This window comes from Phoca vitulina, unplaced genomic scaffold (genome assembly GCF_004348235.1).
Source record: "Phoca vitulina isolate PV1807 unplaced genomic scaffold, GSC_HSeal_1.0 scaffold6, whole genome shotgun sequence".
Taxonomy (NCBI): Eukaryota; Metazoa; Chordata; class Mammalia; order Carnivora; family Phocidae; genus Phoca; species Phoca vitulina.
The window spans coordinates 48233831-48249718 of NW_022589709.1; the positions used below are offsets into that span (position 1 = coordinate 48233831).

At 37.4% G+C, this 15888-nt stretch overlaps 1 protein-coding gene across 2 annotated transcripts; it reads left to right on the forward strand.

The window, feature by feature from the left end:
- Positions 1–717: 717 nt before the first annotated feature.
- On the forward strand, positions 718–15138 carry MTX3 (metaxin 3). Of its 2 annotated transcripts, XM_032404116.1 has the most exons (9): positions 719–835; positions 1345–1414; positions 1786–1862; positions 3077–3169; positions 3730–3912; positions 4056–4132; positions 4631–4788; positions 6057–6145; positions 8804–15138. In XM_032404116.1, the coding sequence occupies exons 1-9, from the start codon at positions 755–757 to the stop codon at positions 8912–8914; spliced, it is 939 nt and encodes a 312-aa protein (XP_032260007.1). In that variant the 5' UTR covers positions 719–754; the 3' UTR covers positions 8915–15138. The 2 variants fall into 2 exon arrangements, with proteins under 2 accessions (XP_032260008.1, XP_032260007.1); XM_032404117.1 differs by lacking the exons at positions 6057–6145; positions 8804–15138 and adding an exon at positions 5167–6031 and having other exon boundaries at positions 718–835.
- Positions 15139–15888: the final 750 nt, after the last annotated feature.

Sequence of the window (15888 nt, forward strand, 5' to 3'; positions counted from 1 at the left end):
TGTTCCGTCTTCAGAGAGTTTTCAGTACAGTGAAAGGCAAAAAATCTGTATGGAATAGAAGCTACAATTTAAGTGTGTACAAGGGTCTGCAGGAATCCCGAAGTTCCTAATTCTCTAAAATCATCCCAGAGAAGGTGACAGTTAATCTCACTTTTGAGGGAGCAGTGGAAGGGAAAGGAGATATTCCAGACTGAAGAAAGGCGGAATTCATCTGACAAATTTCAGTAATAGGGTTACCTTTAAGGAGAGTGGAGCAAGTGAACATGAGGGTGACATAAGACTGAGAGTGGAAAGAGGCAAAAGCCAAATGTATGGGGTAAGGGGTTGAACAATTATTGAGCGCCTATTGTATGTCAAGTTATTTCTCCCTGTGTCATAATTTCAAACACAATAATCCTGCCTATTTTGCACATGGGCTAATTTAGGCCCAAGGTAGTAACGTTCAAAGGGTTTGGAGGACACTAGGCATCCAATAAATATTTAAGGACTACCTGGAGGATGTATCTTAAGGGCAAGGACTCTTAACGATTAGGCCAGGCTGATTCTAAGTGGGCTTTTTTTTTTATTTTATTATTTTTTAAAATTAAATTCAATTAGCCAAGGTAAGTGGCTTTTAACGCCTCCACTGATCCTTGCCACGTCTCTTCACAAACCAAAGGTACTCTTCCCTCCCCCGCGCCCCGCCCCGTGTTTCAACGTGCCGGAAATTGGGCAGTTAAGTACTTCCGATGTAGCAAAGGTCGGCCCCGGCAAGATGGCGGCCCCCTTGGAAGTCAGTTGCTGGGGAGGTGGCTGGGGGCTCCCATCGGTGCACAGCGAGTCCCTGGTGGTGATGGTGAGGCCGCCTCGCGGGCCAGGGCGCAGAAAAGATGGGCGGGGCCAGAGGCGCGAGGCTGGCTGGGCCTGGTCTCCGCCGCTCGCCGCGGTTCCCTGCGGCGCTGCAGGGCCCAGAGTGGCCGGGGCGCTTCTCGCTGCACCGCACTGGGTTCCTTCTCCTGGAGTCACAGCCTGGCCTGTGACCCCGCCGAGAGCTGGCGGGAGAGTCATGGCTTTCCCGCTGGGCTCCGAGTCTTCTCAGCCTTGCAGAGCTTTTTGGGCGGTGGAATGAAAAGCCAAAGCTGGGTGCGCGCGCGCCCCGCTCTGCATCCCCCAGACCTTTGGGAAAAACAAAGTCCCCGAAAGATGGGTAGCTGGCGCGCGGGTCCTCGGCTAGACAGCCGGAGGGGGACACAGCCCGCGTGTCAGGCATTTTTGCTTTAGGGGGACCAGGCTGTAAAGTAAAGCTGCTCTGCAGATTTGCAGTACGTACTCAGTCTAAATGTTTTATTGCAAACTTTGTTTCAGGCTTACGCCAAATTTTCTGGTGCACCCTTGAAAGTCAATGTCATAGATAAAACCTGGAGAGGTTCAAGAGGTACAGTGTAAACATTTAATACACCTTTCTCCTCTTTTTTTAAGTGACACCCCCCCCCCCCGAATTTAAAGCTGTGAGGCATATAGCCATAGAGTACCTTGGGATTTTAGTTTCTTCTTACCATGACCTTGGCTGTATGTTGCTTACGGTTTGATCATTCTGAGTAATACTTTAAAATACAAGCCAGATCGATGGAAATTACGAGAAATGACAATGTTCTCCAGAACTGCTTTGCGAAATTGCAAAAAACTAAGATGAGCTTAACTCATTTTCCCCCTCCAAATGTGCAATTAGTATAGTTTTTAGGGGGTCGGAATCTCTTCAGAGGAAATAGAAACGTTTCCTAGTATGTAAACTGTTTTTGATTATAGGAGATGTACCAATTTTGACAACTGAAGACAACATCGTTTCTCAGCCTGCAAAAATACTAAACTTTTTAAGAAAACAGGTGGGTGGTTCCTTTTTAACATGTTCCCTGCATGTTACTTAAAAACAACAGAAACAAAAACATTGTAAAGTTTTTTTTTTAATTCTTTTTTTCATTTAAAATTTTTTTTATTGTTATGTTAATCCCCATACATTACATCATTAGTTTTAGATATAGTGTTCCATGATTCATTGTTTGTGCATAACACCCAGTGCTCCATGCAGAACGTGCCCTCCTCAATACCCATCACCAGGCTAACCCATCCTCCTACCCCCCTCCCCTCTAGAACCCTCAGGTTGTTTTTCAGAGTCTATCGTCTTTCATGGTTCTTCTCCCTAATTCTTTTTTTTTTTTTTAAACCAAATCAGATAATTGGAGATACCTTAGGTTTGATATAAAACTAGACTTGAGAATTGCTGCTCTGACTCATGAGTTGTATTGTGATTTGAAAGTCATATAGTGAGGTATACTCAATTTATACTTTCATGTATTTTTTTGGATTTGATTGAAGTTTAGACATAAGCAGATTCAACAAAGCCATCTTCACTCTTATGCTTATTGATATGATTGTCAATTTAGTCACAAAGCTGCTACACACTTTGTGCTGCAGATGACATCTGAGTTCCCACCAACTAGCAACTATTTTATTTTTAAAGAACACTTAACTGGAGAGTTGCAATTAAATGTTTCATGAAGTAATGTATCTAAAATGTGTGAGCATGTAAAGATTTGTATAATGTATCTAGAATATTTAAACATGTAAAGACTTCTATAAATACCAAGGTTATAATTGGTTTTGCCAATACTTTTCTTAAAAAAATAAGTCCTCTGTCAACAAAATTTAGAACTGTTTTAAATTGGGGGTTTTTCTTTCTTATGGGGAAAAAATGCAACCAATTAGAACTTCTTCCTTATTGTTAAAAATAGTAACTTCTATTTATTAAGTTTGTACTATATGCCATGCACTAAACTAAACTAGCTCATAAACAATCACTGAATAATAGCAATTAACAAAAAAAGCACAATATTTATTGACCTTACTGTGTGTGTGATGTTGTGCTAAGAGCTTTATTTGCATTAAGCAGCATTTGTCACTGAATTTGTATGTATCATTCTGCTTTTTAATATCATATTTGCCATTTTTGAGGAAGAATAGGAATCTTAACTTTATTTAGCCTCACTGTTTTGGGATGCCCTTGACTTCTCAAGTTTCTTGGTTTTATATTTTTTAATAGAAATATAATGCTGATTATGAACTCTCAGCAAAACAGGGGGCAGATACACTGGCTTACATTGCTCTCATCGAAGAGAAGCTTCTTCCTGCAGTGGTGAGCATTGGTATTGTAGTGACCTACAAAAAATATACTTCAGTCTGTTTAGAAGGAACATAATGAAAAAGGCTTAAGAGAGGAAATTTCATTTATGTATTAATCTTGATTCTTTTATGTTACTGTGAAACTGGATTGTTAGACATTCAACTAAGACATGAAACAATGAAGTGAAAGATAATGTCATTTTGGAAATAAAAATTATTTATGGAAGATGGAGTTTGTTGCTCCCATGTATAGAATTTAGCTAACTCTAATTCATTCATTCGATAAATATTTATTGAGTGCATATGTGCCCAGCCTTGTTTTGGGTGCCTGGGATATAGCAATCAACAAATTCATGTATTTAAAATCTTGTTTTATCCTTGAGTCATTCTAATTGGGAAAGTTGTATGAAGCCACTTTATACAAAGATATTGATAAAAAAACTTTCACTTTGATTGGATGACCTTTCTTTTAATAAAAGAACATGCTTGTAGTGGGTTTGATTTTGGGTTTTTTGTTTGTTTTTGTTTGGTTTGGTTTGGTTTGGATTTTAGTTGTTTTTGTTTGTTTTGCAGCTTCACACATTCTGGGTTGAGAGTGACAATTACTTTAGTGTGACAAAGCCATGGTTTGCTTCACGAATTCCTTTTCCCTTGAGTTTGATCCTGCCTGGAAGGATGTCTAAGGGAGCACTAAATAGAATTCTTCTGACCAGAGGAGAGCCTCCCCTTTACCACCTCCGAGAAGTGGAAGCTCAGGTATGGTTGGGATTACTTTCAAAGCAAGGGCCCTCCAGAGGAGGGACAAGAGAGACAGCAGAGATGAACATACCTAAATGCCTGCCTAAAAGGAGTTCTAGAGCATCCTTCCTACTTTTGAGTTGTAATTTCATCCTTATTAGATATACAGAGATGCCAAGGAGTGCCTAAATCTTCTGTCAAACAGATTGGGAACATCTCAGTTTTTCTTTGGAGATACGTGAGTGCATTCCCTTACAAATCATTTTGATGTTTTGTATGCATATAGTCAATGAACAGTAACCTAAAGCAAGTTCTCTTGCCCCCCCCTTTTATGAGTTTTTTACTTTAAAAAAAAAAGATTTAATGGATTACTCTAGTAAACTTTTTCTGTCCATGGTAATCAAACATTGACTCAGTGTGCTATCTGTGTGAATTTAAAATATCTAAGGCTATTCCCACCCTGTCTCCTATCTGTATGTAACACTTGTGAGTAAAAATGCATCTTTAATGTATAACTTTTCTTCTAAATAAAATAAATGGTTAGAATATCAAAAAAAACTACTGAATAAAACCTTCATTACATCATTTTTATAAGCTAAAATGTGTAGTAAACCTTTTAAAAGGCTATATCGTATACTCCAGAATTGGCAAATGTATTTGAGAAAAAATATTTTTAACATAATCCCAAGTTAATATTTTCTTATGTGTTTTTAAAAAATCCTTAATTTATTTTTAGGCCATCTACCTTGGATGCATATGTGTTTGGTTTCCTCGCACCTCTTTATAAAGTACGCTTTCCTAAAGTTCAGTTACAAGAACATTTGAAACAGCTCTCCAACCTGTGCCGCTTCTGTGATGACATCCTGAACAGTTATTTTAGGCTTAGTCTTGGAGGTAAGCTGGCTTCTCTTCAGCTAATCTGTGTTTGCATAGAATATCTGCATATCCTCCTACGGACGTGTAAGCAAAATTAATGACTTATTGAATAAATTTGTGTATTATCTTTAAATGTTGAATTATAGCACTTGAAACAGTTGCATTTTTCCAAATTTATTCCCATGTGTTCTACTTTAAACAGAAAAATAGATATTTGCCTTTTGTCTATTCTTCTAGATTTTATACATTTCTTTCCTCTTGTTCTTCTTTAAATATTGCCCCTTTAAAGTGGATCATTTTCTTCTAAAAGTTAACCACAGGTATTTATTGAGTCCCTGTTGAAAGATAGCATTTATCCTAATGCAAATGGGCAATTATTTTAAATGTTGCTTCTAGCATTTTCCTGCATGAACAGAAATCAGCAGCAGATTGATTTGGGTGAGGTACACTCCCATGATTCCACTACTTGAAAACTGATTGCATCAGACTGGAGGTATTGTAAATAGAGGGTACCCGTTACTTAGGATATGATTCCTTGGGAGTGTGGGGCCTTGTGCTTAAGTGATCAGGATACGAAAGCTGTATTGGGAGAGTTGGCAGAAATTGTCCTTTTAAGAAACAGAAGTTACAAGGATAACTGGCTTAGGGACAGTTTATTTTTCAGGGTGGGTTATGTGTTTTAGAGAAAGAGGGGTTAGCATTTTGAGAGTCATGAAACTAAGTAACTTGCAGCCTTGTTACTCTGGAACAGTGATTAGCAAACCTGGCTAGAGGACGAATACAGAATCTTGGCTCCGATGTCCAATTTACTGAATTAGAATCTCATAGGGATGGAGCCCAGGAATCTGTATTTTTTAAGTCCCTCCAAATACTGTGGATGCCTGGTTGATAGCTATTTGGGAGTCGCTGCCTTAGAAAGCTATCCCAGTAGTTGTGACTAAGGGCTTATTTGGTATGAGTGGGGAGAAGGAACAACTCAAATTGGAGAAGGAAGTGAGGACTGCTGTGCTCTTTTACTAATTACTTTGGCCAACTGTGTACACTTGGCTGTCTGCTTAATAAACAAATTTAGTCTTTTGGTTTAGGGTTTGGTGTTGGAGCATTACTATCCCTCTTAACTTTGCCTTTGAACCAATAATGGTTTTTCACTTTGCCTGGTTTTATTTATTTATTTTTGGTGGGCGGCGTACTTGGGAGGGTGGATAGACTCAAAATTCTTTCAGTCTAAACAGCTTTAAAGACTTTCAAAATTTTCTGTCTTTCTGATTTCTGTCCTGGCTTCTTAGGCATCTCTCCTGCTGGACAAGAAACGGTAGACGCAAATCTGCAGAAACTCACACAACTTGTAAATAAGGAATCCAACTTGATTGAAAAGGTCAAGTTTATTTCAATCATTATTTTATAGTAGTTTAGTATTTTCCTTTCTGAAATTAATAGTATACCTTTAATTATAAAGTTAATATGCATTAACTTTACCCTCTTAGCTTTTTTTAAGAGCTTATTTTTTCATTAAGCTGCTCAAATATACATTTATTAAAGTTGTTCATAATATAGTGTTTCAAAGCCAGTAGTGGCCTGATTACTTTGATAGTGGTATTGGGTTTACTTTTACCACATAATTAGTAATTTTTCAAATTAGGAGACTCAAAAGTCTGGCCTTAAAAAAAGAAGACAAAATCAGAACACTTCTTGCTTGTCTGTTTCTGTCTCTGAAGGTTAACCTGTCTTGAGATCATAAGCACCTGTGCTTGTCCTTTCTTATTATTAGCACTGTGATGTCTTTTTCTTTCTTCTACTTAAACTGTGTTATTTTTTCTCCTTCCTTTCCTTCTCTGTTCTAAATGTTGCCTATGGTTTTTCATCAGTGGGGTTATTTTGCCACTTTGGGGTTGCTTATTTGATGAGAGAGAGATATTGAGGAAGTAGGTAGGGGAGATAGCCAGTAATGGAAATTTTAAAGGTGATTCTAATTGAAAAAATACAAGAGAGTTAGGCATTTTTCCCCCAAGTGTCTGATAAACTTGCTTTTTTTCTTATACCAGTGAATGATACTTCATTCTCTCACTAACTAATGAGGCACTGTGGCCTAATACTGGTTCGCAGTTTCTGAGGTCTCAGTAACTGGCACCGTGTTGTGTGAGCTTTATGAGTTGTCTCATTGGATCCTCACAATAGCCTGGTGCACAGCTACTCTATCAGCCTGTTTTACAGATGAGGACACTGAAGCTTCAAGAGTTGTGTACGTCCCCTACCCAGGGTTGTTCAGGGGGCTAGGGGCAGAGAGGGGATTGGAACGCTTCAGACTGGATTCCAGCATGGGCTCTGCAGATAGTCAGCTGCAAATGAGGGAAATACATGGAATTCTGAATCCAGCACTAGTAGTACTAGTAGCTAGAAACCTCTGCCACTCTCTGTAATGTCCGTTCTGTTTCTTGTTATAGTAGTTCATGTATTGTTAGAACATGAGAAGTGAGTAGGACCGAGCAGTAAAGCTGTAAAAGACCAGTACTAAAGTTTAGGTGGGCTGACTGCACGCCAAGTTTATCTTCTTAGCCCAACTCAGTCAATCCCTTGAGAGGAACTATATTGAGTGTTAAGTGTAGGTAGTGGAAAGATTATTCGGATTGTTTTAGACACTTAACTGCTAGATGAGGGCCATCCAGTAGAGTTTTCATTTTCTCTATGTGGCAAATTCATGACAGCCATGTAGAGGGAACCACGAGATATCTGCCTGTGCAGAAAGCGCACCCAAGACGCCCTGTGACCACTTTGTACACTTCCACCTTGGGTCATCATCAATATACGAAAGTTCCCTAACTCTAAACCGGGCACTCTCCTTTCCACCCCTGTTTCATATCTGCTCTTCAGTATGGTTCACTGTTGGCTATAAGATGTTAGAGCAACAAATGCTATTGGCTACTACAGTTCACCATTTGGACAGAAAATCTAGAGCTTAAAAAAAGAAAGAGTAATATTTGAGGAACTTAGTTCTTGCAAGAAAAAAGCATGACAACACAACTGATTCAAGTCGTTCACTGGGAATACTTTTTTCCATTGGAAAATTAAAAGTTAATCTTTTATTCCCTTTGCTTTCCTGTAAGTTGCATGTATCTCTGCTGAGACATTTCCTCTGTGCTATATAAGAGCATCTGGAGAAGATAAGAGAGAGTTTTGCTCTGCACATGCTCAAAACTCTAGAAAAGCCTACTTTTAAAGTGGGTAATCAGATGCTATATGCTGTTGGTTTGGTATCCTTGGTGGTGGCTGCTTTCAAGTCTCCTGAAGTTGAGCTGACAGAGAACTCAACACCAGGCTATGAACCTTGCACTCTCTTTGTGGGCCCCCTGCTTAAAGGGGGTAGCTTCCTAAGGTCTGACTCGGGTTCTAAATAATCCCTCTCCTAGTGTTTCCAGGGATGCTAATGTCCTCCTGAGGGGAGTGAAGGTCATTTTCACTGAGGCACTGAGGTCTAATTGAAAGAACAATAGTATTGGAATAAGAAGACCTGGGCTCTAATTTCAACTCATGATACTAGCTTTGCAACCTAATGCAAATTTCTTAACCTTTCTGAGCTCCGTTTTGCTAATATGCAAAATAGGGAATGATCATCTTCCATTTTGCCTTCACAATCGTGTTGGGAAGATCAAAAGAAGTATTGTACATGAACATAATTTCTACACTGGGGAGCTCGGTGTGTCAGAAGTATTGCTTTTACACTTACTATTGGAAGACCTCTTAAATCAAGTTGTGATCTGGTTGAGTTCAGTAGAATATTCATTGTATGGAATTACTATAATTTGTGAAGGCATCAAAGATGAGCAATATTGCTTTTATACATATACTGAGTTAGCTGGTATTTGAGGTACAACATTTCACATTCCCGAGCGATTATTTGTAAGAAAAAGGTTTCTCAAGTAGTCCTGGAACTATAAGGTTCTGTACTCTTCTAGGCTGTAGTTTGGATGGGGAGACCACCGTCCACATAAGTGGTGCCACAGCCATTAGTCAGATGTACCTTTTGTACATTCCACAGATGGATGACAATCTTCGCCAAAGCCCTCAACTTCCTCCCCGGAAACTGCCGACACTTAAATTGACTCCAGCAGAAGAAGAAAGTAATTCCTTACAACGGCTATCACCCTGACACTCATCACGCTTTGTGTCCAAAGTCATATGATTGTTGCAGTCATCTCTTACACTACATGTGTGAAGGCAAAAAGAAAACGCCATTAGTAGGTATAAGGAAGGCTCTAAAAAGAAACTTTCTATGACATCTAGTTTCTCTTAATTAGGAAGCTTGTATTTTAGCTTGGCAATGCACTTTAGATAACATCAGAGTGAATGCTAAATGAACTTGGGGGTAAAAAACCACACTGTACTGTACATTTAAAACAAAAAAACAAAAAAACCCTGCCTTAATCTTGGCAGATTTTTGCCTTTAGTTCACATGTTGCTGACCAAAAGCTACAATTCTGTTCTGAATGTGCACTTATTTATTCAAGTTAATTTATTAATTTAGTTTTCTTAGAACAGTTTGAATATCTAATATGTGGCTCTTTGAGGCTTTTTTCTTCTGTTTAGAAATTTGACGCCAATTTTAGACATTAGGAAAAATGTAATATTCTAGTATTCTATTTACTTCAGTAGAAAAGCCTGTATTTAAACAGCAACGAGGAATGTGCTTAATTATGCTCTCAGAAGTGTAATCTTTTGGGGGATCAGTACTATATATATATGTCTGAGATATATATATGTATCAAAGGTGGTTACATACAATATTCATCTGACTATATGCACTTCACTAGAACATTGGTATTTGCTGATGTGTTCAATATAAGGCTAGCAAGGACTCTCTTAGTTTATCGGACCAATGGCAGCTTTAGACCTATGTATTTGTAGTACATTTTTAACTCTAGTCCTCTCTTTCTTGGATTAATTTCGGGAGAACTGAGTGTGTTGGTCATCATTTATTATGTCAGGCTGTAAAGTCTTACTGAAATTTGCCCAATTGTCAGACACTGCTCGGCTACAGTAATAGAAAGACCTACTGTGTGCCTGGACCAAGTTCACCATGCTTGGACCAGTGTTCTTTCTTAAGAAGACTGTCACATAGTCAAAAGCTTTATGGCAACTTATTATTTTCCATGTAGTTTAACTACAGTTTAAGGATCTAATGGAATATTCGGAAATAGCAGTAGTTTTTAAAGAATATTTTCTATTTATTGGTTGCCGACCTGTTAAAGGATTTGCTGTGCAGGTGATTTTACTTATAACAGAATCGCTCTAATTTTAGTGGCTGAGGTGCTTCTGTTGTCCTAAAACCACTTCTGGGGTTTTTAAAATATAGGATCATGTTTTTGATTAGTGTCTCAAAAGATTACTATGGTGCTCAGCAAATCTTGTCACGTCATGCAGAAACCCCCATGTTAAGAAAACAGCTTTGTAGTCAAGAGACTCACCTAATTTGAGCTCAGTGGAGCTCAGCTGTGTTTGACCTAAATCCTCCCAATTTGTTCTGTATTTAGGTAGCTGTGGATGCAGGAGTCTTTAAGTCATTGTAAATATTTTTTCTTGGAAGTTTTAATTAAATGAGAAACAAGGTAGTCTTCAAAATCTTGTTCATCTGTTTGGATGTATTTAGGGAAAGTAACTAATGAGTTTCACATTACGTCTGCAATGGGTTTGTGTGTTTTGTATTAATATTCTATTAGATTCCAGCAATCCAAAATCTGTATGACTATTCTATACTGAAAATCATGACCATAGGACTTTATCGTCCTCTGGGATTGATATATATTGGAAAAGGGTGGTTAACACATTAATCAGACATCTGTTTATGCTTTAGTTAGGGTTGGTCATTTTCAATTATGATTTATATTAAGCCTTCCAAGAAGCATTTGAAGTGGCTTAAAATTGTCAAACATAAATAAAACAGGACAATTAAAATTAGTTTGGGGAAAAATAAAAAAGGGGGGAGAAGGAGCTATACCGACCCTAACGGATTCTAAAATCAAACGGTAAATTTAACTCCCAGGTTTCTCCATGGGCACAAAAATAATACTGGCTTATGTAAAGTTTTCTGTCAATAAAACTACTAATATCCATGCTAAGGAAAATGTGTTTAAATTTTTATAAGAATGTAGAGATCGTGTTCTTATGACACAGAATTCAGCCAATAAGCGTACTGTAATGTTTCACGTGTTGAAAGTTTAATCAGAAGATAGCATTTTAGAATAACATATTTGTCATTTTTTATAGAAAAGACAGCTGTAAATATGATTTACTTCCTTTTGGTCATTCCTGCTTTGAATTACCTTTAGCCTTGCACTACATAGGCTAGGGTGTTTCCAGACTACCTTTCCTAGGACGCAAAATGTGATTTAGGTAAGTGAGTGTTTATACGTTGGGCTACTTAGTTGAGCATTTTTGGGATAAGCCAACAAGATGCCAGGAAATTATAACTGAGCATAAAGCACTCCAGGGATGAGACACACAGCTAGGAAGCTCTTAGAAAGGAACAACTTTCCAGATTGGGCAGTGAGCTTGTGATCAGCCTGTCAGGATATGCTTTGGGTAAAGTTTGAGTTTCTGAGATAAATGGTCCACAGTGTTTAACAAAATACTGTGAGCTACTTTCTTTAGGACGTGATGGTGGAATATGACCAAAGGGACTATGTTTGTGTTTATATTTGTTGCTAGTATAAGATTAGAAAATCGGTCAGATAATTCCCATAAGATAAAGATCCTCCATCAACAAACTGCCATCAGTCATCCATAAGACTGACCATTTCTTTGAACACTAAAGACACTGTAAAGAGCATTGAGGAGAGTCATTCCTTCACAGTGGTTTTTTCCCCTACAAAGATTGGCACTGACAAATTTCACCTTAGGTATGTTTGTATTATTTTGGGGGTACTAGAGAATTCAAGATTTTTACAATAAATCCAAAGCATTTTGATTTGCATTTGCAATTGCTATTCATTTAATATTGCTAGATTTTAACATGAAGGAATAAGGGAGCTTATTTCAATCACAGCTAAGTTACAATTTTCCAAAAGAGGCAGAAATTGGTAACAGTGATAGAATCTCAGAAAACCAATTTTTTAAGGTGCCTTCATGTGATAAAAGTGGTTTTTGAAGTCAGCAGTATGTTTTCCTAGAGCCTCTTCCAAGAACATACATTCATCAGGCCTATTAGATTTTTTGACAGTTTTCCATAAACTGTCAAAAGTGTTAACCCTTTAAAACCAAAGTATAAATACTTAAAGACAAGAAGCTGAGTGATGGATATACAGTCTCTGTATTATTTTTGGAACTTCTTGTGAGTCTATATTTCAAAATAAAAGGGTTTTAAAAAATAAATTTATCTACATAAACTATGATTTAAATCTAATGATTTAAACATAGTATTTAGTATTCAATTCCAAATACATAATATAAATTAAATATAATTTACTTCCTTAAGTTTAAAGAACACCTCAGGTTTGTAATGAATGATTATCTAAAGATTTGTTTTGCCTTACCAGAAAAGAAAAAACAACAACCTAAAACCAAGAACTCCATTTCCCTATAAAATATCCTATGATTTTATATTTGTAGTAGTATCTTCTTCCTGTGGTACCTGGGTTTACTTTTTAGGATAAAATACATTAAAAAAAGTTCTTCTGTGTCTTCATGTGGTGGTAGTGCTTTGCTTTGCCGTGTTCTCTCTAATTATACAGTGTGTCAAGACGTACGCTAGGACTGTGCTTTAATGAAGAAAGTGCAGCATGTGTCTGTTTTTTGTTCTAAGCTCATAGGGATTTAGTAATTGACTTTGTCTTGGTTTGGTTATTTATATAATTGAAATCCTGAGCAGAGCCACTGAGTATAATTTGGGTTTTGATTATGGTCTTTTGTATATGTTGTTGGCATTAAGAATTATCTTTTGCCTTTTTTTTTCTTGTCCAGCTCTGTGGAATTTACATTTGCTCTTCAATGTTTTCATATTTCTTAAATAGATTATTAAGAAATTTGTTGTTAATTACATGAACTAAAGGTTTGTAATGCTGTTACCCTCAAAGGTTTAACTGAAGTGTCATTAGAGCTTCAAAGGGCTGATTTTCACAGAGAGTAAAGATGAAGTTTTGGGTTTTTTTAAGGGTTTGCAAAATATTTTAGCCCCTGTTGGGATATAGTTAGGGTTTACTAGGAAGCCCAAAATCTTGTTGGGATGTTGTGTTTGCTAGAAGCCCAGGTTACCAGCCCTAGACTTAAAACCACTGCGATTGAAGTGGAGAGGTATTCTCAGAATCAAAAAGCATACAGAAATTATTTGTGCCAGATGAGGAGGCCCATGATTGCTAATGAGAATTAACATTCTTGAATAATGATATAAGAAAGGGTCACTTTGAGCTGGGGGAATGTTATGATAGAAGAATATTCTTAGCAAAACAAAGTAGTTTCTTTAAAAAAAAAAAATGACAGGAAAACAAGTCTTTTTGTATCCTGATTATATTAATTTGAAATTATACTGTAAGATTTTTTAAAAACCATCTTTTAGTTCCTTGGAAAGGAGGTGTGTTTGGCAGATTATGTTGTTATTATGTGAATAGAGGGTTCTATGGCCAAATAAGTTTGGGAAATGCTCGGTTAAGTTACTATAGGCTTTTCTGAACCTTTGTGTGGCTTCAGTCTCCAAGAAGGGCCTGTATTGTAGACGCTATTTCCCTGATTTATTGTATTTGGTTTCGGGGTTTTTTGTTTGTTTGTTTTGTTTTTAAAGTAGGTGTCTTCTGGGATTTGTATTCTGAGGAATATACTTAGGGAAATGCTGCCCTGGAGTGTTTTTGCTTGTTGGTGCTAATTGCAAAGGTTTGCTGTTGTCAGGTGCCCCTCTAGTGAGTGGTGATAAAAAAAATGGGAAGATAGGTTAGGACTTCCTTGTACCATGCAGTTGGGGGCGGTGCGTGGGTTTAAACAGTTTGGTTATTTAGGCACATGTGAGGCCCCTGGTCAGTCCCAGTCCCCAGCCCCTTTCCCTAGAATCCCAGCTGGCTTGGAACAGCTGTACAGAGAACGCAGCAGCTTTTAGGCGTCTCCGAGACAGAGGGAGCCAACTTGGAATTCCAGAACAAATTTCCAAATCATTTTTGGCTGTACTTTAAAAGTGCCAAAAAGGTGATGGGATTAAAGTCACATATAAGCTGCTTATTTTATACATATATAAATATACATACATATATATGTGTGTATAGACACACACTGTTGTAGAAAGTTTACAGTTGCTTCAGTGACAAAGCAAAAGAAATTTAATATTTTCAAGTTCTATTCTAGTACTGAAGCCATGTTCTAAACAAGGATTGTATGTTTGTGTGTAGATTTTCTAGGATGAGGGTTTACAGTTTTCATTAAATTCTAGTGGTTTCTATACCCTAAAAAATTTAAACATCACTAGACCTCCAAATTTCAGAGGACTATGCGTATTTGATTTCATTTCAAAGTATAAAACTGGATCACTAATCAGGTGTAAGAATGCCCTTTGTTTCTTCTCTGCAGTGTGTGGTTGCATATTTGGAGCTTCACACTTTGGATGTATATTTGATAGAAAGCTTGCCTTTGGTCTTGAGTTGTGTAATGGTGAACATCTAGCCACGTGAAAAGTGGTTGGATCTTTGTTCAGATTCTTTAGTTTTCCTTGTGCAGATTCAGAGAAATGCCTTTTCATCATTTACTTTACGTATCCCAGATTCTTGGAAATCAAGAAAAATGACTTGCTAGAGTTTGCATCAGTCCTCAGCGAGTCATGCACTATAGAGAGGGTTGTGCTGACCACTCGTTCTTTGGACTGCAGGCTGCTTCTCTTGCAATGCTGGTGTCTCTTTCTCAGAGAAGGAAGGCTGTACCCAGGCTTTTATGTTAATTGCATAAAGATGAGCTTTATTCCGCTTTTGACTCAATATTTTAGTTTGTATAATAGGAAATAACATGTTTCCATTTTTCTATTCATCTTGAAATGGAAATTTGAGGTGTTTCTAATGTAACTTTGGCTTTCTAGAAGAATGACAGCAAAGAAGATTAAGAAATATCTGTGTACACATACTGGTTTTGTTCCACCAAGCCTATCTTTGGTAAATATTTTAAACATCTGTACTGGTATACAAATACTATAGTTTTGTTGTAAAGTAAACATCTTAAAATAAGCAATGTTGGTCATTATTTAAATATTCTAGTCATGCCTAGTGTGAATATATTTTACTCAGAGATTATGTATAAATACCCAGAAGTGGTAATGATGATCAATGTTGTAAAGAACTTATTCTGATAAATAAGAAACTGGATATAATGTCAAAATAGCTATTTTCACAATAAAATCTCAAATTGCCTGAATGTTTATTTCTCATTTAAGGTTATTTATTCCTTGAGGTAAATATTTTCATTGGAAAGAATATTTGAGTGGTTGAAAGTGGTTATTAGGTGCTGGGAGTGAACTCAATAGGAGGCTGTTCTTTATAAAATGTTTATTCTTTCTATGATGAGTTGAGATCCCTTGTGCTCTTTTTACCCCATGCTGAGGCAGGTTAGAGGCTGCTCGCTCAGCCACCGGTATGCAAATGACTCAGCTCACACAATTTTTCAGGGCTACCGTTAGCTCATCCCTTTGGCCCTATAAGTTTCTCTTAAATTTTCCCTTTTGCCCACCTATACAGTCCAGCGATGTTCCATGTAACTGAATGGAAGACATACACTGAGGAAAAATGCAGTTTTGGTGAGGGGCTGGGGTACGTGTGAGGGGGAAGATATTCATGTTTCTTTGCTGCCCCTCCCTTTATAAATGGGGTAGGATATATGGGTATAGAGAACCCTGTTAGAACTTTAGTCAAGTAAAGGCAGCTTCCCTGAGGGGTGAGTGTCTTTGTTAGTAGAATTAATTTTTTTTTAATTGAGTATAACTTACATATAGTAAAATGTGTCGATCTTCCAAATAGAGGTGTCAGCTATGTAAGTATTTCTCTCACACGAAAAGCTGGCTACATCATTGTTGATACTTCTATCCCCAAAGAACACAAATCTTAACTGCATATGGACTTTAGGTTCTAGGTGGAAGGTTCCTGGGTAAATTGAGGTGGTTAGTAATGC

Coding starts and splice junctions, on each gene's coding strand:
- MTX3 (XM_032404116.1), top strand. CDS start 755: ATGGCGGCCCCCTTGGAAGTCAGTTGCTGGGGAGGTGGCTGGGGGCTC. Junction 1,863..3,076: donor TAAACTTTTTAAGAAAACAG/GTGGGTGGTTCC, acceptor ATTTTTTAATAG/AAATATAATGCTGATTATGA. Junction 3,170..3,729: donor AGAAGCTTCTTCCTGCAGTG/GTGAGCATTGGT, acceptor TTTGTTTTGCAG/CTTCACACATTCTGGGTTGA.